General features: G+C 42.8%; 1 protein-coding gene across 3 annotated transcripts in view; it reads right to left on the bottom strand.

Moving 5' to 3' along the window:
* Positions 1–3,976: 3,976 nt before the first annotated feature.
* Positions 3,977–25,112, bottom strand: part of LOC106573699 (solute carrier family 66 member 2) — a 93,118-nt gene continuing 71,982 nt past the window's right edge. For all 3 annotated transcript variants that reach the window (XM_014148987.2, XM_014148986.2, XM_014148985.2), the window contains exon 5: positions 3,977–7,959. In XM_014148987.2, coding sequence (XP_014004462.1) covers positions 7,785–7,959 — 175 coding nt within the window. In that variant the 3' untranslated portion in view covers positions 3,977–7,784. The remainder of the gene's footprint in view (positions 7,960–25,112) is intronic.

Below are 25,112 nucleotides of genomic sequence, written 5' to 3'. Positions count from 1 at the left end.
TTTTTATTACAGGGGGAGAATGGTGCTGCATCATAAACTTATAAAGTGCATGAATGGGAGTTATAATTACCTGAGAGCAGAAATAGCTCCTGTACCAGATTAATAGTCCGCACATCACAATGTAGTCACAGTGGTATGTTTAACCGCCCGATTAGAGGTTGTTTAATTTGAATTTGAATTGATGAAAAATAATTGGAATCGGTGGGAGAGAAATTGGAATTGATTAAAATGTTACACAAAAACTGAAACACAATGGAATGGAGTCTACTGGGAATCACTGAAATTGACCTCAATCTAATTCAGGGCTAATTGCTTAGGGGATGCATTTATGAGGCGGTGACATGGCGTATGAAGGAGAAAAGCCTTGGTGGTCTCTCCTCTTCAGGGAAAAGCTCTACTGAGCAGATGAAGGAGTGGAGCACAGTGTGAGGGTTTCAGCAAGAGCAACTTCCCTGTCTGCTGAGATTGCTGCTCTACTTTGTCTTTGCAGGGAGAAACAGCTGGTGTGCGTGGATCGACGCGTGACCTTTCATACCAACGAGGAAAAAAGAGCAGCGAAAGCTAAAGTAATAAGGAGAAAAATGCATGGCTTCCACCTCCCCTTGAATCCTGGAAACATATGGGAAACAACCCCAACGTTCCAGTCAGGCGAGCAGCTGCAGTCCAGTGACAGGGCAGATATTTCACCCTCTCTCTCCCAGCCTCTCGCATGGCCCTTCTCATTACACTAACATATTGAGTCATTTAGCCTGGGCCCAGAGAGAGGGGCACTTAGGAAGGTTTAAATATATGACTCCTGTGCCTTTCTACCTCCCCACATCCACTGTGTCTGCCCACGTCATTCATTACCCAGGGTCAGGCAGTAATGGGTTATTAAGGGGTGGTTGGTCTGGTAAATAAATGGTAGATGGTGGGATCTTCAGGTTATTACAGAGTTGTTAACATGCCTGGAGGAGTGAACTTGAAATGGGGAACGGCGATGGAGAAGACAGCCTTGTTCGTCACATAACTTCACAGACAATTTGATTTGAGTTGATGGCCTGGAGAAAGTCACCTGCAGAATGTGTTGCATGACAAAATACTTCAACATTATCCTGATGACTCAAACTAAATTGTTCCGCTGCTCTGTCATTCGCTACATACTTTAGTCTGAGACTGCCATCATTGAAGTCGTTTGTTATGATGAGGTTCACTAGGGTCACTGTACGAAACAAAGTAATCTCTAACCAATCAGAGTATCAAAGCCAATTTTCAAACCGCCACTTTACCAACATGTGTTCTGGCTCTGGCCCAACCCATCAGTTTCTGTACCAATCAGACGTCCCCGAATGTGTTTACATTCGGTGAAGGTTCGGGTAGGTACTCAAATCTAGACTCATTCTGGAGAGGAAACTAATGTTGAGGGCGTGGCGCAGCGTTTGGCCTGAGCAAGGAGTCTGGGTAGCCAGGCAACTACTACATTTCACTTCCCATATCTAGTGTTGAGTTAATCTCTAAGTCCTTGATTTCCTTTCAGAGTAGAAAGAGCAGTATCTTAGCCCCAAGCCCCATCTCTCTAATCAAAAAACCACATCCACCCGTCACTAAGTCTTTGTTGTTGCTTAGCTGTTTACTTCCATCTTGCTTACTGACTCGGACATAACAGCAATGTCCTCTTGAAATATGACACATCTAGCCTTTTCCTGTAATAAATACACACTGCACTCTGGGAGCCTACGTTTCCTGTGGGACACCACCTGTAACAGCCAGTTAATACAAACATAAATCTCTACACAGAAGATTATTTTTCCACTCCAAACTTAATCTCAGACGGGAAAAATAGTAGTGAATGGGTGGCCAGAAATAAACTGGTCCTGAACATCTCTAAAACTAAAAGCATTGTATTTGGGACAAATTATTCCTTAAGTTCTAGACCTCAGCTGAATCTGGTAATGAATGGTGTCGCTGTTGAACAAGTTGAGGAGACTAAATTACTTGGCCTTACCTTAGATTGTAAACTGTCATGGTCAAAACATACAGATTCAATGGTTTTAAAGATGGGGAGAGGTCTGGCCGGAATAAAGAGATGCTCAGATTTTTTGACACCACACTCCAAAAAGCAACTTCTGCAGACTCTAGTTTTGTCTATTCTTGATTATTGTCCAGTCGTGTGGTCCAGTGCAGCAAGGAAAGACATAGTTAAGCTGCAGCTGGCCCAGAACAGAGCGGCACGTTTTGCTCTTCATTGTAATCAGAGGGCCGATATAAATAATATGCATGCCAGTCTCTCTTGGCTAAGACTTGAGGAGAGACTGACTGCATTACTTCTTCTTTTTATGAGAAACATTTATTTGTTGAAAATTCCAAATTGTTTGCATAATCAACATGCACACAGCTCTGACACACACACTTATCCCACCAGACATACCACCACGGTGTAACGGCCGTCGTCAAAATGAGACCAAGGTGCAGCGGAGGATGTGTTCATCTTAAATGAATTTAATGGACCGAATGAACACTATACAAAAATAAACCAAAAAACGACCAGCAACAGTTCTGTCAGGATACAAAACTAAACAGGAAAATATTCACCCACAAACCCCAAAGGAAAAACAGGCTGCCTATGTATGACTCTCAATCAGCAACAACGATCTACAGCTGTTCCTGATTGAGAGCCATACACGGCCGAAACAAAGTAATACACCAACATAGAAAAAGGAACATAGAACGCCCACCCTAGTCACACCCTGGCCTAACCAAAAACAGAGAACCAAAACCCTCTCAATGGCCAGGGCGTGACACACGGGTCTTTTCACAGTCCCCAAATCCAGAACAAATTGAAAGCATACAGTGTTATATAGAGCCCTTATTGCATGGAACTTCCTTCCATCTCATATTGCTCAAATAAACAGTAAACCTGGTTTCAAAAAACAGATAAAGCAACACCTCACGGCAAACGTCTCTCCCGTTTGACCTAAATAGTTGGTGTGTATGCACTGATATGTAGGCTACGTGTGCCTTATAAAAATGTCTGTAGTTCTGTCCTTGAGCTGTTCTTGTCTATTGATGTTCTGTATTATGCCATTCTGTATTATGTTTCATGTTTTTTGTGGACCCTAGGAAGAGTAGCTGCTGCTTTTGCAACAGCTGATGGGGATCCTAATAAAATACCCTCAAAAAAGCGAAGGACAACAGTTTCATAAATCTTGCCACAGAAAACCAATTTGAGATGGGAGGGTTGCTCAGTCAGTTGACTCCCAAAATACTGTGAAGTAGGTGAAATTACCAACCATAATGCCTTTAGGTTTCCTACTATTCCATTATATTTTTAGGTGAGCTCAGCTGTTTTCTTGGCCTAGACTATATGTTAGGTCAGAGTTACAGTATGTGCTTTAAGGTGAACAGTAACGTGCTCTGCCAAGCTCTCAGTCACAGGGCTACCTGTTGAGGCCACAGTCAGAGCCAGATGAGGTCATCCATCATGGGGAAGGGCTGTGTGGCTGCCTGGACTCGGCCTGTCCTGCTCCCAGCATGGAACACCACTTCTTCATCTCTAAAACTAAGAGCATTGTATTTGGTACATATCATTCCCTAAGTTCTAGACGTCAGCTGAATCTGGTAATGAATGATGTGGCTGTTGAACAAGTTGAGGAGACTAAATTACTTGGTGTTACCTTAGATTGTAAACTGTCATGGCCAAAACATATACTGTAGAGTCAATGGTTGTAAAGATGGGGAGAGATCTTTCCGTAATAAAGAGAGGCTCTGCTTTTTTGACATCACACTCCAAAAAGCAAGTCCTGCAGGTTCTAGTTTGTCTAATCTTGATTATTGTCCAGTCGTGTGGTTGAGTGCTGCAAGGAAAGACCTAGTTAAGCTGCATCTGGCCCAGAACAGAGGGCACGTCTTGCTCATCATTGTAATCCGAGGGCTAATATAAATACTATGCATGCCAGTCTCTCTTGGTTAAAAGTTGAGGAGAGACTGATTGCATCACTTATTTTTATAAGAAACTTTAATGGGTTGAAAATCACAAATTGTTTGCATAGTCAACTTACACACAGCTCTGACACACACACATTTACCCTACCAGACAAGCCACCAGGGGTCTTTTCACAATCCCCAAATCCATAACAAATTCAATAATGCATACAGTATTATATAGAGACATTATTGCATATTGCTCAAATGAGCAGCAAACCTGGTTTAAAAAACAGATAAAGCAACACCCCTATTTGACCTTCATAGTTTGTGTGTATGTATTGATATTTAGGCTACGTGTGCCTTTTTAAAATTGATATAGTTCTGTTCTAGAGCTGTTCTTGTCTATTAATGCTCTGTATTATGTCATGTTTCATGTTTTATGTGGACCCCAGGAAGAGTAGCTGCCGCTTTTGTAAAGCTAATGGGGATCCTAATAAAATATCAAATACCCCTATCCCACCCTGCACACCTCGGCCCAGAGTCAAGGATGATTACCCAGCATTGACAATGTGACACAGCATCATTAATGGCTGGGCCTGTCTAGAAGTGCGGAACATGTAGAATATTAGAGAGGAGAGACATATCTCATCTATAATCTAGAGACCGTCCCTCCCTCAGGTTTTAATATTTCATGTTCTACCAATCTCCTCCTGGACATACCGTCCCCCTGGACCTCCTCTACATAGACCTATAGGGAGCTATGGTAATACATTACCCAGGAGTGGAGAAGAAGCTTCTTAATGAATATTCATCTCCCAGTTCATCTGCACCATGACAGGGAGAAGAGGCTTGGAATATAGGATTTGAACAGTGTTTCACAGGCAGGGTATTCCTACTCTCATCAAACCGACACAAATAAATACTTGGCGGTCGCCTCACTCTGTACACACATCACCTTACAGAAATATGAAAAATGACCAGGTGTTGCTATGAATGGTTTATAAGAATGAATGTTTGGGTAAATACAAGCATTTCCTAGATACACACTTTAATTTTATTTCCTACAACAGACTTTGGTAAATTTGACCACTTGGACAGTAACTGATCTTACAACAAAACACATTTATATATTATTTCCTATGTAGTTTAGCTTTGGCATAGCTCACAATTTTGAAAGTACATCTTTTGATGTTAAAACAGTGTTTATCCACGCAGATATCTCATCTCTAAATCATTTTTTACAACCAAACTGTAATTACAGCACCGTTTGGTAAAAGTCTTGAGATGTGACTTTTTTGGGAACATTTTGACAGTAGCAGACATCCACACAAAGCACATAGTTTATGTGGACATATCCCAAACACATATCTAAAAACAATGAATATACTTTCAGTATGTTTGAAGTTTAAAGGCAAAAACATATACTCTATAAAGAGTTGGTATAAAGAGTTGGTTGATAGATTGTCATTGGAAGGGTTATCCTAATTTCCTGGGGAATAAAAGGCTGGCTAGCCAGACCCAGTATATTAAACATAGGGAGGAACACATTAACACACAGACAATCTGAGTTTATGGGAAAACATCACAAGAAGGCAACTGATAGGATACAGACGCAATAAGAAAACAACACAAGAAGCCTTCTTGTACCAACTGACTATAATATGGCAATATAAGAATGATGATAAATAATGTCATTGTTTTTGCCAAGTATACTTTAAAACAATAAAACCATGTGAACATACAGTTCATAAAAATGCAGAATCAAATAATTTGGGGATTGGGGGTAGGTTTTGGTTGTGTTCCCCTGCTTAGATATTGAATGCATCAACCAGTGTTTTCATGCCACGTCATTGACTGTGTCATTGACTGACAGATTGCTATAATATATGATGTGGTTAGCTGATACGTATAATACCTTTCCAGGCGTTGTAAGATCTGGCGGCGTCAGCAAGGGATGCACCCATTAGTTAGATTTGAGTATGGTCCTTCCAGCTACCTAACTTAACACCTCTTGAAATGAATAGAATTCAAGTCAAGCCTACATTTATTTTCTTTATGTGGAGGATGGCATCACACACTTTTTACAGGCAATCTACAGGTAACTGCCAAAATAATGGAAACACTTGAGTAAATGAGGGATACAAAGTATATTGAAAGCAGGTGCCTAAACACAGGTGTGGGTCATGTATAGAAATGCTGGGCAGGCTATTATTTTGGCTACCATGGCTATTCTCACTTAGGATGACAATGCCCCCATCCACAGTGCACAAGTGGTCACTGAATGGTTTGATGAGCATGAAAACTATGTAAGCCATATGCCGTGGACATCTCAGTCCCCAGATCTCAACCCACTTATGGGAGATTCTGGAGCAGTGCCTGAGACAGCATTTTCCACCACCATCAAAACACCAAATTACGGAATTTCTCGAGGAAAAATGGTGTCGCATCCCTCCAGTAGAGTTCAAGACACTTGTCGAATCTATGCCAAGGTGCATTGAAGCTGTTCTGGCTCGTGGTGGCCCAACGCCCTATTAAGACACTTTTTGTTGTGTTTCCTTTATTTTGGCAGTTACCTGTATCTGCCCTGGTTTTCAGCTTCACACTGCCAGGCAGAGGCAGGAAGGGCTGTCAGCTACTGATGGGAAACCTAACGGGACGGGGGTCTTTCTGCATGCTGTGCAAACATTAGCCATGCAAATTATTGTCACAGTCTCAGCACTGGGAGGCCACAGCCACATACAGACTGGCCATGGATAAAGGTCACATCTGAGGAAGACAGGCAGGCAGGCACAGACGTTCATTCAGCTGATCATCCATCTCTCTCTCTCCTCATTCCAGCAGGGTGTCTATAGCGTTAAACCATTTAGGAGGACTGTGATGGTCATGACTGGCGTCAAATGAGAGAAAACTAAATGTCCCTCTGATGACAATCAAGCTGTTCCCAACCAGAAAGACACAGCTCAGTCTTCTCAGATAGCGCTCAGTAAAACTAAACAGCATGAAATTGACGACCGACACTGATGTGACCACAGACTAAATGAGCCGGGAAGTCTCCATTATTTTCTCTCTAAATCACCAGACTCAGAACACCATAACAATTTATTCTACAATGTTCCCTCACAACTGACCATTGAAACGTCTTCAGTATGGCAGGAGTACTCGTTAGCAAAGCTTGAAGGAAAAATCCAAGACTAACACTATGTTTTAATGGATCCTTATATAATTGTGCTGTATGTGGGTGATAAGACGGAATGGAGAATTGTTGATTTAGATAGCTGTGATACCAAGTATCAATTTTTGCAATACAGTTCATTCTCCTTTCCCTCTGAGTCAAAGGCAGTTCTTCCTGGTGAGTAGAAACCTCCCGTCTGTGATAGTAAGACAAAGCATATATAAACTGTCCAGAAATAGCTGTTTTAGAGAGATGAATGTGGCCCATGCTTCCTGTAGATATACTGTAATGTGTACATTCTGTGGCGTTGCCCTGCACCTAAGTGCCACGAATGCCCATGGCGCCACACACTAACAAACACATACATATGTCTATATTTAATCTTAAAAACACAATGAAGGAGTCACCCACACACACAAAATGTCCCCACTTGTCCAAATTATTTCTTTGTTTTACTATCCTTGTTAGAACTTCTGGTCCCCACAAGGATAGTAAAAGCAAAAACACATATACACGCACACAAACACACAGTGCCTGGCTGCTCTGCTACCATTCAGTTACTACCACAAAAAATTACCCATGAAAACAAATAAATAGCCTCAAAGACAAAAACATACACTCTCTGGTATTCTCTATCTAATTAAAAAAATAGACATGGTAAGGCACAAGTTTGATTAAGAGCATGGGTGTATGAGAAGGTTATGAGGGTTCAGCCCAGTTTGACTCCGATGTCCTGTCCATAGTAAAGCACCTGCAGCAGGATGGCTACGTCGATAAGGATCTGGACCGCCCCACACACCCAGAACTGAAACGGGCTGTCGTTCATCACAAAGTATGCTGTCTTGAAGATGTCTCCAGCAGTCCACAGCAGCACCATCTTCACACTATTACAAGAGAGATAAGGAGAGAGAAAGAGGTAAATCCATATGAACTCAATCACTTTTTGACAGCATCCCTCCTTTTGATTTAAAAACCCTGTATTCAAGAGCATGTTGTGTCTCAACCGATGGCATGCACAACACAACAACTTCTGATTATATAAAATAGGGTTTAAGCTACAACATATGCGAATATTTAAAACATTTTGATCATTGACGTTTAAGGTTAAAACCTTTTTTTTTCAATTCAAAAGATAGTTCAACAACCCTGTTTGTAAGCTTTTTAATTAGATCAATGTCAACCGTCTATCATTTCCAGTGATGAAGACATGGATGTCTCATGGTATGGTGAGTATGCAAAATAGGTCAACTTTGAGCACCTTCATTTCTTGTTTTGGCATTCAGGTCCAAAAAGTCACTCTCTGAGCACTTCTACAATGGGCAAATATGTATGGAAGGTTTCATTCAAATCAAAAGGGGTGCTGTCAGAAAGTGATTGAATTCAAATGGATTTACCCAAAGAGGAAATATGTAGCAAGGTATGCAAAAGAGACATTTTATTTTCCAAGATCCACATTTGGGAAAACCATATCTGTTGTATACACGTACAGACAGGCACAGCAACAAGCTGATACCAGGACTCAACAGTATCACTGTTTCTTAAGTACAGTCTGAAATCAGTATACAACAAAGTCTGAGAGTAGGAAAAGAGAACAGAAGATAAACAATCAATAAACAGAGTAAATCGGCCAGCATAACAATGATTGATCAGGCAGAGCGCTGCCTAGACATCTGCAGTGCAGGTTAATACCCTCAAGAGGAGCACAGTAGCCATCTCCATATGAGTTTAGAGCTCAGCCAATAGTCTAACTTACCTAAAGTTAGAGCAAAACTTTTTAAAGAATATTTTGAGTGAGAATGATTACCATCGTAACAGAGAATGTGACAGGGTTGAACTGAAGACAGACTGCTGAACAGCTTTCCCCCCTCCACCTCCTCCTCTCTCTCTCTCCCTTTCCTCAGGCCATTTCCATCCCACCGGTATTCATGCAAAAATGTGTTTATTCATTTCATTTGAGCCGGGCAGAGTAGAGGAGAGCAGAGCAGGAGAGGCCTGGGAATGGGTGTGGGACTATCAGTCAACCGTCAGTTCTGAGGATAACACAGAGAACAACTCCACACGTCATTAAGGTCAGAGTGGCCAATGAGTCTATCACAGGACAGAACAACTCGAATGAACACAGGGAATGGCTGCCACGCTATCCTTGAGCTCTCCTTGCCCATGTCAACTCATCTCTCTTCCCATGAGCCCCAGTGTAACGAATGATCCATTATCACTGAACAATACTACGTTGGCAATTGGTACAGCCCGGTGACATGATACAAACACATTATTATGACTGGGGTACAGCGAGGACAAGGTGAGGCTGCAGCTTCTACTGGCCAATCACTGGGTTGTTATAGAGCTGTATATGGTGAGTACATGTGTATGTTCACATGAGGTGTGTATGGGGTGAAATAAGGATGAGTGCATGTGTATGTGTACACATCTATAGCATGCACATATGATGTGTTTGTATACAGACCAGGAAGAAAACCTTCACTGTGTAATAAGGTGTACAGTAGGTCAGCATACGTCAGTCTTCACTTTAGAGGTAGTTGTATGAGTGTGAGGAGAAACTCATATCTTGCTACATTAATGGACAAAGGATGACTCGAATGTCCTCCATAACCAATTCAAGTCACATTTTACTGACATACAGTATATGTGAATAGTACACTCTTAGACACTCTTAGAAAAAAGGGTTCCAAAATGCGACTGTCCCCATTTTGGTTCCAGGTAAAAACCTTTTTGGTTCCAGGTAGAACCATTTTGGGTTCCATGTAGAACCCTCAGTGGAAAGGGTTCTACATGGAACCCAAAACAATTATACTTGGAACTAACAAGGGTTCTTCAAAGGGTTCTCCTATGCGGACAGCCCAAAAAAACTTTTAGGTTCCAGATATAACCTCTCTTTTTAAGAATGTACATGTGCTTTTGAACAAAGAAGGAATGGGAGCTATGCTCAATGATGGACATGATCTCTCTCTCTCTGAGCTGCTATTCCACAGGGAAATCCAGTACTTTTGATTGACTAAAACATTCCTGTTTGAAGCCATTTTCAGAATGTGTCCTCTACCGCACAAGAGAGAGCTCTCCAGCAGAACCCCTCCCACTAATCCCAAGCACTTTAATGTTTGCTTTTTACCATTTCCCCCTCTTTTTTTTCTCCTGCCTGCCCCAAGTCCTCTGCTAATTTCGTTGCTCCAGAGACTGCAAACATCATTAACGAGGATGAGTCATTAACGAAGTAATTAACAGGGGCAGGTCATCTGTACAAGTGCAGCCCCAACAGCAGCGCATCAGAATGGAGACAAAATGGCACTTTAAAGGTCGTTAATCTCATGCACAAAACACACCTCCACTTAAACTCAAGCTGTCACACACTAGCACACCATTCAACTTCTGGGCTGCGTTCAGTACGTTTTTACATTCTGGAACATTTCATTGAAAAAAGGGAGGGGTTGGGTTGTGAGTTGGGGAATACTGTCAGCATGGCCACTGCTCTTTAAATAAGTCACTCATTGCTTCAAGCCACACCTTTCCACACCCACCAAACGGGAGTAAACATACCTCAAAGTCTGTTCAAGAACGTAAAAGAAAGTTTGGGGGAAATGTATCATTCAGTACAAAAAAATCCACAACATAGCAAACATTCAAGCGAACTGAACGCACTTCTGGTCTCCATCCCTCTCGCTCATGACTCTACCTTTCTCCCCCCCTCTCTCTCACATGCACACACACACACACACACACACTCTTACACATGTCATTTGTTTGGTGAATCAACAGGAGATGAAGGAAATACTGAGTAAACAATTGAGCGGGTCTTGGGTGGCCTTTGTAGGGAGGAGAAGTAATTATGGCATCGATTAGAAAAACTGATATGCTGTTTCTCGACCTGGGCCCCCCACTAATGCTCTCCAACGTGAGTCCTGACAAGTCCCCTATTGATCCCATCTAACCTGACACCTTCATCTACCCTAAGTCGCAGAGCATAGCAGAGGGAACAGAGAGTGAAGGAAGGACAAACAGAGAGAAAATGTGTGTGAGAGAGAGTGAGATTATCTCTTATTAGACACCTAATCTTTATCATCTCAAAAATATGTATTCATCTCAGGCAAACACACAATTTACAAACACAGAGCGTCAGCAAATCACCCTATACACCACTTCACCAGAGGCAGAGGGAACAGGAGGATATACTGTAGTGGTGCAGATGCCAGGGAGGATAGTTGCAGAATAAAAAGTGACAGAGAGCCAGTTGGAGGGAGCGTGTGAATGAGGTGAGGATGGGTGTACTGATAGGTATCTGGCTCCGGCAGTGATTGTGCTCTGTATTGAGCGAGAGCTGTCAGGCCTCCATTTAGCTTTTCTTACAGAGGCATGGAACACAGATGGAGCATCTGAAAGGTTGCTGACTGCGAGTGCAGAAAGTTACATTTACAGTGAACTCCTCCTGAACTTAGACCACCTGAACATTAATCCCCTCAGTTCCTCCCCTTCATCACTACTCTCCTCCATTCTTCTCTTCTTCTCTCCCGCCCTGCATCATTTGTTTTATGTGGTTCGGGGTGGTGGTTTATTTAGTAGGGCGTTTGATTTATTATTTTCCGGGGTTTTGGGTAATGTTCTATGTTTGTATTTCTATGTGGTCTCTGGTCTTTTGTATTTCTATGTCTGGTTTATTGGGGTTGGACTCTCAATTGGAGGCAGGTGTTTTCTCGTTGCCTCTGATTGAGAGTCCTATATATGGGTAATTGTTTGGTGTAGTGTTTGTGGGAGATTGTTTCTTGTTTTGCCTGTGTGAGCATGACAAGACTGTTTTGTTGTTTGTGTGTTTTTTTGGTTTGTTATTTTGGTGTTCTCTTTATTTAAAAATAAATGACAAGATGAGCATCCACATTCCTGCTGCGTTTTGGTCCTCTATTCCCGACGACAACCGTTACAGAATCTCCCACCACAAATGGACCAAGCAGCAGAGTAAGGAGCAAAGGGATTTCGACATGGACTGGCGGGAGAAATGGACGTGGGAGCAGATTCTGGCCGGAGAGGGCCCATGGAGGAAGTCGGGTAAGGACCGGGAACGCTACCGAGGAACACGACTGGCGTTTAAGCCCGAGAGGCAGCCCCAATAATTTTTTTGGGGGGGTCACATGGGTAGTTTGGCTGGGCAAGGAGTGAGCCCCAGGCCAAATCCCCGTACCTTTTCTGGGCAACCAGTGAATGGACAGGTCCCGTGCTTCGGGGTAATGGGTACTGTGGCGAGGCCAAGTATTTTTAGGCCGGGAACGCGCTATACCAGCGCCCCGCATTTGCCAGGGGGTAGTGGGCATCCAGCCAGTAAAAGCGATGCCAGTTCTGCGCTTGAGACTGCCAGTACGCCTCTACGGTCCAGTGCGTCAACCCAGTCCGACTCGGCCTGTTCCCGCTCCCCGCACCAGCCCTGAGGTGCGTGTTCCCAGGCTGATACCTCCAGCACCACGCATCAGGCTTCCAGTGCGTCAGCCCAGTCCGACTCGTCCTGTTCCCGCTCCCCGCACTAGCCCTGAGGTGCGTGTTCCCAGGCTGATACCTCCAGTACCAGCACCACGCATCAGGCTTCCAGTGCGTCAACCTAGTCCGACTCGGCCTGTTCCCGTTCCCCGCACTAGCCCTGAGATGCGTGTCCCCAGACTGGCACATCCAGTACCAGTACCACGCATCAGGCTTCCAGTGCGTCAGCCCAGCCTCGAGAGTTCGGCAACAGTGTGCAGTCCAGAGTATCCGGCAACAGTGTGCAGTCCAGAGTATCCGGCAACAGTGTGCAGTCCAGAGTATCCGGCAACAGTGTGCAGTCCAGAGAATCCGGCAACAGTGTCTAGTCCGGAACCGAGGGAGACTGCCTGTGACCCGGAACCGAAGGGGTCTGCCTGTGACCCGGAACCGAAGGGGTCTGCCTGTGACCCGGAACCGAAGGGGTCTGCCTGTGACCCAGAACCGAAGGGGTCTGCCTGTGACCCAGAACCGGGTGAGTCTGCCTATGACCCGGAACCAAGGGAGTCTATCAGCAACCCGGAACTGAGTAAGTCTATTGACAATCCAGAACTAAATATGAGTAACGGTGTATCAAATAAGTCTGCCTACAGTGTGGAACGGAAGAGGTCTGCCTACGATCCGGAATGAGGGGAGTCTGCCTACGGCCCGAAACTGATCAAGTCTGTTTGCATTTGGGAGGACAGTAGGCCGGAGCCAGAACCACCTCCTGTATAGGTGGGTTGGGGAGGGGGGGTGTAGCACAAGTTCCGTCGGTGACAGCAGCCACCCTCCCTTCCCTCCCTTTAGTTTAGGAGGATAAAAAAAAAAAATGTTTTTAAATGTTTTTATTTATGAGGTGCATCCGGGGTCTGCACCTTTAGGGGGGGGTACTGTCACGTCCTGACCAGTATAAGGGTTATTTGTTATTGTAGTTTGGTCAGGACGTGGCAGAGGGTATTTGTTTTGTGGTTCGGGGTGGTGGTTTATTTAGTAGGGCGTTTGATTTATTATTTTCCAGGGTTTTGGGTAATGTTCTATGTTTGTATTTCTATGTGGTCTCTAGTCTTTTGTATTTCTATGTCTGGTTTATTGGGGTTGGACTCTCAATTGGAGGCAGGTGTTTTCTCGTTGCCTCTGATTGAGAGTCCTATATATGGGTAATTGTTTGTGGGAGATTGTTTCTTGTTTTGCCTGTGTGAGCCTGACAAGACTGTTTTGTTATTTGTGCGTTTTTCGGTTTGTTATTTTGGTGTTCTCTTTATTTAAAAATAAATGACAAGATGAGCATCCACATTCCTGCTGCGTTTTGGTCCTCTATTCCCGACGACAACCGTTACAGTGGAAGAAAGGACAGGAGGGAAAGGGAAGAGCGGGAGAGGGAGAGGAGAGGAGAGAAGGGGAATGGGAGAGGATGAGACATTAACACTCCTCACCTAAGGGACCCCATGTGGAGGATTCTGGGTGGGATACTATTAAGGCATCTGCATACTAGTTTCGGTTTTCTCCTAGCAGAACTCACCTAGGCGACGCGAACTTCAGTGCCTCGCATAATCAAGAATTCTGTCATTAATGTTGACGTCTTAGTCTGAGATGTTTGATGCAGTATTTCTCAAGTGAAAAACTGTGCATGAAAACAAGTCGTCTGCCGTTGAATGACGACAAACACTTCATTAAAGAATCCATACTGTTGACCAATCACAGACGAAGGGGCGTAGATTTCGGCTACTGAACTTTAGGCAGCGGGCCGTAGCGAGCTATCTGATTTAGTTGAATTGATGATTGATCTCTGTTTTATATTTATTTCACTTTTTTTTACCAGGTAGGCCAGTTGAGGTCAAATTCTCATTTACAACTGTGACCTGGACAAGATAAAGCAAAGCAGTGCGACACAAACAACAGAGCTACACATGGAATAAACAAACATACAGTCAATAATACAATAGAAAAAGTCTATATACAGGGTATGCAAATGAGGTAGGATAAGGGAGGTAAGGCACTAAATAAGGAGAAATAATTACAATATAGCAATTAAATACTGGAATGATAGATGTGCAGAAGATGAGTGCGCACGTAGAGATACTGCACGTACATCAAAGTTGGATCAGCCTGTAGTGTGGTTTTCCATTTTAATTTTGAGTGTGACTCCAAATCCAGACCTCCATGGGTTGATAAATTGGATTTCCATTGATTATTTTTGTGTGATTTTGTTGTCAGCACATTCAACTATGTAAATAAAGTATTTAATAAGATTATTTCTTTCATTCAGATCTAGGATGTGTTGTTTAAGTGTTCCCTTTATTTTTTTGAGCAGTATATTTAAAAACAATAACATGGAGAGTGTGTGTGTGTGTGCGTGTGTGTGCATCCATCAGTTACACATACATGTCAGTACATACACACAAGTAGAGGGAGAGGCATTGTGCAGTGAGGTGCTGCTTTATTAAAAAAAAAAAGAACTTGTGCTATATAAGATGGAAGGGAGTTCCATGCCCTCATGGCTCTGGATAATACTGTACATTTCTTTGAGTTTGTTCTGGACCTGGGGACTGTGAAAAGACCCCTGGTGGCATATCTGGTGGGATGTGTGTTTGTGTCAGTACTGTGTGTAAGTTGACTATGCAAACAATTTGGAATTTCCAACACATTGTTTCTTACAAAAACAAGAAGTGAGTCTTTCCTCAACTCTCAGCCAAGAGAATAGTATGAATAGTATTAATATTTGCCCTCTGATTACAATGAAGAGCAAGACGTGCCACTCTGTTTTGGGCCAGCTGCAGCTTAACTATTTCTTTCTTTGCATCACTGGACCATATGACTGGACAATAATCAATATAAGATAAAACTACAGCCTGCAGGACTTGCTTTGTGGAGTGTGGTGTCAAAAAATCAGAGTATCTCTTTATTACTGACAGACATCTCCCCATCTTTACAACCATTGGATCTATATGTTTTGACCATGACTGTTTACAATCTAAGGTAACACCAAGTCATTTAGTATCCTCAACTTGTTCAACAGCTACACCATTCATTACCAGATTCAGCTGAGGTCTAGAAGTAAGGGAATGATTTGAACCAAATACAATGCTCTTGGTTTTAGAGATGTTCAGGACCAGTTAATTACTGGTCACTCATTCCAAAACAGACACTTTGTTAAGGGTTTCAGTGACTTCATTAACTGTGGTTGCTGATGCATATATGGTTGAATCATCAGCATACAGTGGTTCCTCTTTAAAAGTTGTGAGCTTACACTGCGGGACTTAGAGGTACCCAGCGTCACGGCTTCATTGCTCCAGACCACCACAAGGGGGAGTTTAGAGCACTCATTATGCATTTGGGTCCCAAGGTTTTTATATGACCAATCATATCGAGCAGTTCCAATGTCGAATTTGTCACGAGCCACCCGTCCCTGGTGACTTTCTTCAGCAAAGATGGCTGACAAAACATTACAGTGGAAGCTAATTTAAGTAATTATAACATCATAACGAGTCAAGCAAAACATTTACAGTTGAGAGGAATATGTTAGTTAATGTAGAGACATACGAAAATCGCTATTTAGCAAGTTTGTTTCAGTCATATTCAATGCCAGGTGTATCAAACTCCATTCTTTGAATGATGATGTGTCTGCATGTATGTATTACAATTATACACTTCAACAGTTTTTACCACTCCTGCTCCTGGGACATCAATGATTACACATTGTAAATTTGCAATAGACTAGAAACATGATTTAAGTAAAGGCTGATTTGTAATTCATATATACAGAATAAAAACAGTACATCCTGCCAGCACGCCCACAAGCGAGCCACTCAGGCGGAGAATGACACGTGGAAGAGAGCAGGAACGAGATGGGAGTAACAATCCAGGCTATTTGCTCTGAGACCGGCATAATAATGTAATGAAACAAGCAGGGAGCAGGTTTCGAACCCTCAACATTCTAGCCCGAAGTCCAGCACGCTATCGACTGTGCCCAAATGTATTAATTGGGGTTGGGGCCGATTGTGGCTAAAAACACTTTATCAATTGGAATCTTTAACATGTGGAAAGGGGAAAAAGTATTATTACTAGTTTTTCACAAGCGTAGCAAGATGGGCTGTTAGCTGAACAATAGATTATTCAACCTTTACTAAAGACTTGTCTCATAGCTGAGCTAGGTGTGAACCCCACCCCCTTTCCCAACTTGCAACAAATCTTTCCACATCTACCTACACACGGTTAATGTTCTGAAAAAAAATATCTATATCTATATATATATTGGTCATGGCTCCCAAGTGGGGCAGCGGTCTAAGGCACTGCATCTCGGTGCAAGAGGCTTTACTACAGTCCCTGGTTCGAATTCAGGCTTTATCACATCCGACAGTGATTGGGAGTGCCATCGGGTGGGGCACAATTGGGCCAGCGTTATCCGGGTTTTGCCGGGGGAAAGGCCTTCATTGTAAATAAGAATTTGTTCTTACCAGACTTGCCTAGTTAAATAAAGGTTACATTTTAAAAAACAACTGGTGGCAACCACAGCGCATTCAATAGGAGGTGAACAGTGGCTAGTGCTGAAAATATAGCTAACTTGTTATGCAAGTGTTGCACACCAACAGATGGAGAAAACCTACACCAGTCAAGCAATTCATTTCAACAATAATCTTCATTTTAATTTGACTTTACAAACAACAAGAGGGCTTAATTGAAGTCTATTTCTTTGGAGCCTAGACCTATATAAAATAACTTAACTGGCTGAGGTAGGCTATGAGGCTTAACAGCCTAATAGAAGTAGGATTCTTTTTATTAGGCCTACTTACAATTGTAACCGGTCTCCCTTAAGCACGACAAAGGGATTCTTTAGCTAAAGAGCCCAATACTGTACTGCCGACTGTACTGTACAGCCCAATACTGTACTGTACAGCCCAATACTGTACTGCCGACTGTCACGTTGTACAGCTCTATATCTTCCGTTCCATTCTAATGGAAACCCAGAGGGTTTTTCATTTTTCTTCATTTTTCAAATAAATTAACCTGTTAGGGCTAGGGGGCAGCATTGACACGGCTGGATAAAAAACATACCCGATTTAATCTGGTTACCACTCCTACTCAGTAACTAGAATATGCATATACTTATTACATATGGATAGAAAACACCCTAAATTTTCTAAAACTGTTTGAATGGTGTCTGTGAGTATAACAGAACTCAAATGGCAGGTCAAAACCTGAGAGATTCCTTTACAGGAAGTGGCCTGTCTGACCATTTGTTGAACTTCTTTTCCATCTCTATCATTTACTAAGGATCTCTGCTCTAACGTGACACTTCCCACGTCGTCCATAGGCGCTCAGAGCCCGGGAAAAAACAGAATGTCGTCATTCCAGCCCCAGGCTGAAACACATTATCGCCTTTCTCAAGTGGCCGATCAAGAGACACTAGCTTATGCGCGTGACCCCGACCGCCCCCGCCTTTGGGATTTTTTCCTCTGCTTGCCGAAAAGGAGATTCCCTGTCGGAATATTATCGCTTTTCTACGAGAAAAATGTCGTAAAAATTGATTTTAAACATCGGTTGACATGCTTCGAAGTACGGTAATGGAATACTTAGAATTTTATTGTCACGAATTGCGCCAAGCGCGTGACACTTCTTTACTATTTCGGATAGTGTCTGGAACGCACGAACAAAACGCCGCTATTCGGATATAACGATGGATTATTTTGGACCAAACCAACATTTGTTATTGAAGTAGCTGTCCTGGGTGTGTATTCTGACGAAGACAACAAAAGGTAATGAAATTTTTATAATAGTAAATATGATTATGGTGAGTGCTAAACTTGCCGGGTGTCTAAATAGCGAGCCCGTGATGCCCGGGCTATGTACTTAGAATATTGCAAAATGTGCTTTCACCAAAAAGCTATTTTAAAATCGGACATATCGAGTGCATAGAGGAGGTCTGTATCTATAATTCTTAAAATAATTGTTATGCTTTTTGTGAACGTTTATCGTGAGTAATTTAGTAAAATGTTAGCGAATTCCCCGGAAGTTTGCGGGGGTATGCTAGTTCTGAACGTCACATGCTAATGTAAAAAGCTGGTTTTTGATATAAATATGAACTTGATTGAACAAAACATGCATGTATTGTATAACATAATGTCCTAGGGTTGTCATCTGATGAAGATCATCAAAGGTGAGTGCTGCATTTAGCTGTCTTCTGGGTTTTGGTGACATTATATGCTGGCTTGAAAAATGGGTGTCTGATTATTTCTGGCTTGGTACTCTGCTGACATAATCTAATGTTTTGCTTTCGTTGTAAAGCCTTTTTGAAATCGGACAGTGTGGTTAGATTAACGAGAGTCTTATCTTTAAATGGCTGTAAAATAGTCATATGTTTGAGAAATTGAAGTAATAGGATTTTTAAGGTTTTGAAAATCGCGCCACAGGATAGCCGTGGCTGTTACGTAGGTGGGACGAATTCGTCCCGCCTAGCCTAAGCTAGTACCAGTTAAAAGTTTGGACACACCTACCATTTCCAGGATTTTTCTTTATTTTTACTATTTTCTACATTGTAGAATAACAGTGAAGACATCACAACTTTGAATAACACCACTCTCCCGTGTGCTCTGCATTCTGTAGTACAGACATGGCCTGCTCTCCCCTTATGTAAGGAATTTGGCACTTTCCCATGTTTATTACAGTATCTTTTTATTTATTTATTTATTTATTTCACCTTTATTTAACCAGGTAGGCTAGTTGAGAACAAGTTCTCATTTGCAACTGCGACCTGGCCAAGATAAAGCATAGCAATTCGACACATACAACAACACAGAGTTACACATGGAATAAACAAAACATACAGTCAATAATACAGTAGAACAAAAGAAAACAAAAAGTCTATATACAGTGAGTGCAAATGAGGTAAGTTAAGGCAATAAATAGGCCATGGTGCGAAGTAATTACAATATAGCAATTAAACACTGGAATGGTAGATGTGCAGAAGATGAATGAGCAAGTAGAGATACTGGGGTGCAAAGGAGCAAGATAAATAAATAAATACAGTATGGGGATGAGGTAGGTAGATAGATGGGCTTTTACAGATGGGCTATGTACAGGTGCAGTGATCTGTGAGCTGCTCTGACAGCTGGTGCTTAAAGATAGTGAGGGAGATATGAGTCTCCAGCTTCAGAGATTTTTGCAGTTCGTTCCAGTCATTGGCAGCAGAGAACTGGAAGGAAAGGTGGCCAAAGGTAGGATTTTGCTTTGGGGATGACCAGTGAGATATACCTGCTGGAGCGCATGCTACGAGTGGGTGCTGCTATGGTGACCAGTGATCTGAGATAAGGCGGGGCTTTACCTAGCAGAGACTTGTAGATAACCTGTAGCCAGTGGGTTTGGCGATGAGTATGAAGCGAGGGCCAACCAACGAGAGAGTACAGGTCGCAATGGTGGGTAGTGTATGGGGCTTTGGTGACAAAACGGATGGCACTGTGATAGACTGCATCCAGTTTGTTGAGTGGGGTGTTGGAGGCTATTTTATAGATGACATCACCGAAGTCGAGGATCGGTAGGATGGTCAGTTTTACGAGGGTGTGTTTGGCAGCATGAGTGAAGGATGCTTTGTTGCGATATAGGAAGACGATTCTAGATTTAATTTTGGATTGAAGATGCTTAACCTGTTGGGTCTAGGGGGCAGCATTTGCACGTCTGGATAAAAAAAATGTACCCGATTTAATCTGGTTACTAATCCTACCCAGTAACTAGAATATGCATATACTTATTATATATGGATAGAAAACACTCTAAAGTTTCCAAAACTGTTTGAATGGTGTCTGTGAGTATAACAGAACTCATTTGGCAGGCAAAACCCTGAGACATTTTCTGACAGGAAGTGGATACCTGATGTGTTGTATTGAGTTTAAACCTATCCCATTGAAAAACACAGGGGTTTAGGAATATTTTGGCACTTCCTATTGCTTCCACTAGATGTCACCAGCCTTTACAAAGTGTTTTGAGTCTTCTGGAGGGAGATCTGACCGAACAAGAGCCATGGAACGGTGATGTCCCATTAGACACCTGGCGCTACTTCATGTTGGGTACCCTCGTTCCAATACGTTATAAAAGGCTATGCATTCGTCCACCTTGAATATTATTCATGTTCTGGTTAAAAAGGCCCTAATGATTTATGCTATACAACGTTTGACATGTTTGAACGAACGGAAATATATTTTTTCCCCTCGTTCATGACGAGAAGTCCGGCTGGCTTACATCATGTGCTAACGAGACGGAGATTTTTGGACATAAATGATGAGCTTTTTTGAACAAAACTACATTCGTTATGGACCTGTGATACCTGGAAGTGACATCTGATGAAGAGAATCAAAGGTAATGGATTATTTACATAGTATTTTCGATTTTAGATCTCCCCAACATGACGTCTAGTCTGTATCGCAACGCGTATTTTTCTGGGCACAGTGCTCAGATTATTGCAAAGTGTGATTTCCCAGTAAGGTTATTTTTAAATCTGGCAAGTTGATTGCGTTCAAAAGATGTAAATCTATAATTCTTTAAATGACAATATAATATTTTACCAATGTTTTCTAATTTTAATTATTTAATTTGTGACGCTGACTTGACTGCCGGTTATTGGAGGGAAACGATTTCCTCAACATCAATGCCATAGTAAAACGCTGTTTTTGTATATAAATATGAACTTGATAGAACTAAAAATGCATGCATTGTCTAACATAATGTCCTAGGAGTGTCATCTGATGGAGATTGTAAAAGGTTAGTGTATCATTTTAGCTGGTTTTATGGTTTTGGTGACCCTGTCTTTGACTTGACAAAACATTACACACAACTCTTGTAAATGTACTGTCCTAACATACTCTAAATTTATGCTTTCGCCGTAAAACCTTTTTGAAATCGTAAAACGTGGTTAGATTAAGGAGATGTTTATCTTTCAAATGGTGTAACATAGTTGTATTTTTGAAAAATTTGAATTTTGACATTTATTTGGATTCAAATTTGCCGCTCTTGAAATGCACCTGCTGTTGATGGAGTGCACCACGGGTGGCACGCTAGCGTCCCACCTAGCCCCAAGAGGTTAATGTGAGTCTGGAAGGAGAGTTTACAGTCTAACCAGACACCCAGGTATTTGTAGTTGTTCACATATTCTAAGTCAGAGCCGTCCAGAGTAGTGATGCTGGACGGGCAAGCAGGTGCGGGCAGTGATCGATTGAATAACATGCATTTAGTTTTACTTGCGTTTAAGAGCAGTTGGAGGCCACAGAAGGAGAGTTGTATGACATTGAAGCTCATCTGGAGGTTAGTTAACACAGTGTCCAAAGAGGGGCCAGAAGTATACAGAATGGTGTCGTCTCCGTAGAGGTGGATCAGAGAATCACAAGCAGCAAGCACAACATCATTGATGTATACAGAGAAGAGAGTCGACCCGAGAATTGAACCCTGTGGCACACCCATAGAGACTGCCAGAGGTCCGGATAACAGGCCCTCCGATTTGACACACTGAACTCTATCAGAGAAGTAGTTGGTAAACCAGGCGAGGCAATCATTTGAGAAACCAAGGCTGTCGAGTCCGACAATAAGAATGTGGTGATTGACAGAGTCGAAAGCCTTGGCCAGGTCGATGAATACGGCTGCACAGTAATATCTCTTATCGATGGCGGTTATGATGTCGTTTACGACCTTGAGCGTGGCTGAGGTGCACCCATGACCAGCTCTGAAACCAGATTGCATAGCGGGGAAGGTACGGTGGGATTCAAAATGGTTGGTAATCTGTTTGTTAACTTGGCTTTCGAAGACCATAGAAAGACAGGGTAGGATAGATATAGGTCTGTAGCAGTTTGGGTCTAGAGTGTCACCCCCTTTGAAGAGGGGGATGACCGCAGCAGCTTTCCAATCTTTGGGATCTCAGACGATACGAAAGAGAGGTTGAACAGGCTAGTAATGGGGGTTGCAACAATTTCGGCAGATCATTTTAGAAAGAGAGGGTCCAGATTGATTTGTATGGGTCCAGATTTTGCAGCTCTTTCAGAACATCAGCTATCTGGATTTGGGTGAAGGAGAAATGGTGGGGGCTTTGGCAGGTTGCTGTGGAGGGTGCCGGGCAGTTGACCGGGGTAGGGGTAGCCAGGTGGAAAGCATGGCCAGCCGTAGAGAAATGCTTATTGAAATTCTCAATTATAGTGGATTTATCAGTGTTTCCTAGCCTCAGAGCTGTGGGCAGCTGGGAGGAGGTGCTCTTATTCTCCATGGACTTTACAGTGTCCCAGAACTTTTTTGAGTTAGTACTACAGGATGCAAATTTCTGTTTGAAAAATCTAGCCTTAGCTTTTCAAACTGCCTGTGTATATTTGTTCCTAACTTTCCTGAAAAGTTGCATATCACGGGGGCTATTCGATGCTAATGCAGAACGCCACAGGATGTTTTTGAGCTGGTCAAGGGCAGACAGGTCTGGAGTAAACCAAGGACTATATCTATTCCTAGTTCTAAATTTTTTGAGTGGGGCATGCTTATTTAAGATGGTGAGGAAGGCACTTTTAAAGAATAGCCAGGCATCATCTACTGACAGGATGATGTCAATGTCATTCCAGGATACCCCGGCCAGGTCGATTAGAAAGGCCTGCTCGCTGAAGTGTTTTAGGGAGCGTTTGACAGTGATGAGGGGTGGTCGTTTGCAGTAGATTGCAACACCGCCCCATTTGGCAGTTCTATCTTGGCGGAAAATGTTATAGTTAGCGATGGAGATTTCAGGGTTTTTGGTTGTTTTCCTAAACCAGGACTCAGACACGGCTAAGACATCCGGGTTGACAGAGTGTGCTAAAGCAATGAGTAAAACAAACTTAGGGAGTAGGCTTCTAATGTTAACATGCATGAAACCAAGGCCTTTACGGTTACAGAAGTCAACAAATGAGAGCACCTGGGGAGTGGGAGTGGAGCTAGGCATTACAGGACCTGGATTAACCTCCGCATCACCAGAGGAACAGAGGAGAAGTAGGATAAGGGTACAGCTAAAGGCTATACGAACTGGCCGTCTAGCACGTTTGGAACAGAGAGTAAAAGGAGCAGGTTTCTGGGCACGATAGCATAGATTCGAGGCATAGTGTACAGACAAAGGTAGGATGTGAGTACATTGGAGGTAAACCTAGGCATTGAGTAATGATGAGAGAAATATAGTCTCTAGAGACGTTTAAACCAGGTGATGTCATCGCATATGTAGGAGGTGGAACAACATGGTTGGTTAAGGCATATTGAGCAGGGCTAGAGGCACTATGAGTGAAATAAGACAGTAATCACTAACCAGGACAGTAATGGATGAGGCATATTGATATTAGAGAGAGGCATGCGTAGCCAAGTGAACATATGGGTCCAGTGATTGGTTGGGCTGACTGGGGACACGGCGATTCAGACAGTTAGCAGGCCAATGCTAACAAGCTAACAGTTAGTAGGCCGGGGCTAAACAAGTTAGCAATTAGCAGACAGGGGCTGGCAAGCTAGCAGTTAGCAGACCGGGTTAGCAAGCAAGCAGTAGGCAGACCGGGGCTAGCAGTTAGCAGACTGGAGCAGGCAAGCTAGCAGTTCGCAGACCGGGGCTAGCAAGTTAGCCTTTGGGAGACGTCGCGATGGGGGTAAGTCTGTTTTTGCCTCTTCGTGCGGTGACGTCGATAGACCAGTCGTGGAATTAGTAGGGTTCCAAGTAGCTCTAGATAGCTAGCAGGCTGGTTATCAGAATGGGCCTTCAGCGGACGTCGCGCCTGAGGGGCCTGTTGGAATCCTCGGGCAGATTATGTCGGTATTCCAGTCGTAGAGGATCGGCGGGGTTCCATGCCCCGTACCGGCAGTAGAAGGAGTCCGGATATTGTAGCCCAGGAGTGGGCTTCGGTGGTAGCACAGGAGCCCTGGCCGAGCTAGCTTCAGGCTAATTGGTGCTTGCTCCGGGATGGAAACGCTAGCCAGGAGTAGTCACCTGGGATTGCGGTTAGCTAGTTGCGAAGATCCAGTTGAAAATGTTCAGAGTTTGCGGTTGGAATCCGGGGATATGGAAAAAAAATAAAAAAAATAAAAAAAAAAAATATATATATATATATATATATATATATATATATATATATATATATATAAAATTATAATAGGTCCGTTATGCTCTGGTTTGAGTCACGTTGTTCGAACTGGCGAGAGCTTTCCGAGCTAAAGGTTAGCTGATGACCGCTAGCAATGGTTTGATGACTGATAGCTGGTAGGTAGTTAGCTGGCTAGCTTCAGTTGAGGGATTCCAGATCCGAAGTAAATAGAAATAATATAGAAAAAAATCAGATTCACGCCACATTGGGTGAGGTGGGTTGCAGGAGACTATTTAGAAGTTGAGGTTTAGGAAAATATGTTAAAAAGATATGCGAAGAAAAGGATGTAAAAAGATATATACAAGGGACACAACAGGACAAAGACGTCTGACTGCTATGCCATCTTGGAAGAAGCCCAAGTTTTGTGGACTGCACAGTAGCCTATTAACCTGTTTAGGATAGGGGGCAGTATTGACACGGCTGGATAAAAAACATAC

This window comes from Salmo salar, chromosome ssa16 (genome assembly GCF_905237065.1).
Source record: "Salmo salar chromosome ssa16, Ssal_v3.1, whole genome shotgun sequence".
In the NCBI taxonomy this organism is placed as follows: domain Eukaryota; kingdom Metazoa; phylum Chordata; class Actinopteri; order Salmoniformes; family Salmonidae; genus Salmo; species Salmo salar.
The sequence above is the reverse complement of the archived record's forward strand: the minus strand, read 5'-3'. Positions and strand labels throughout refer to the sequence as shown.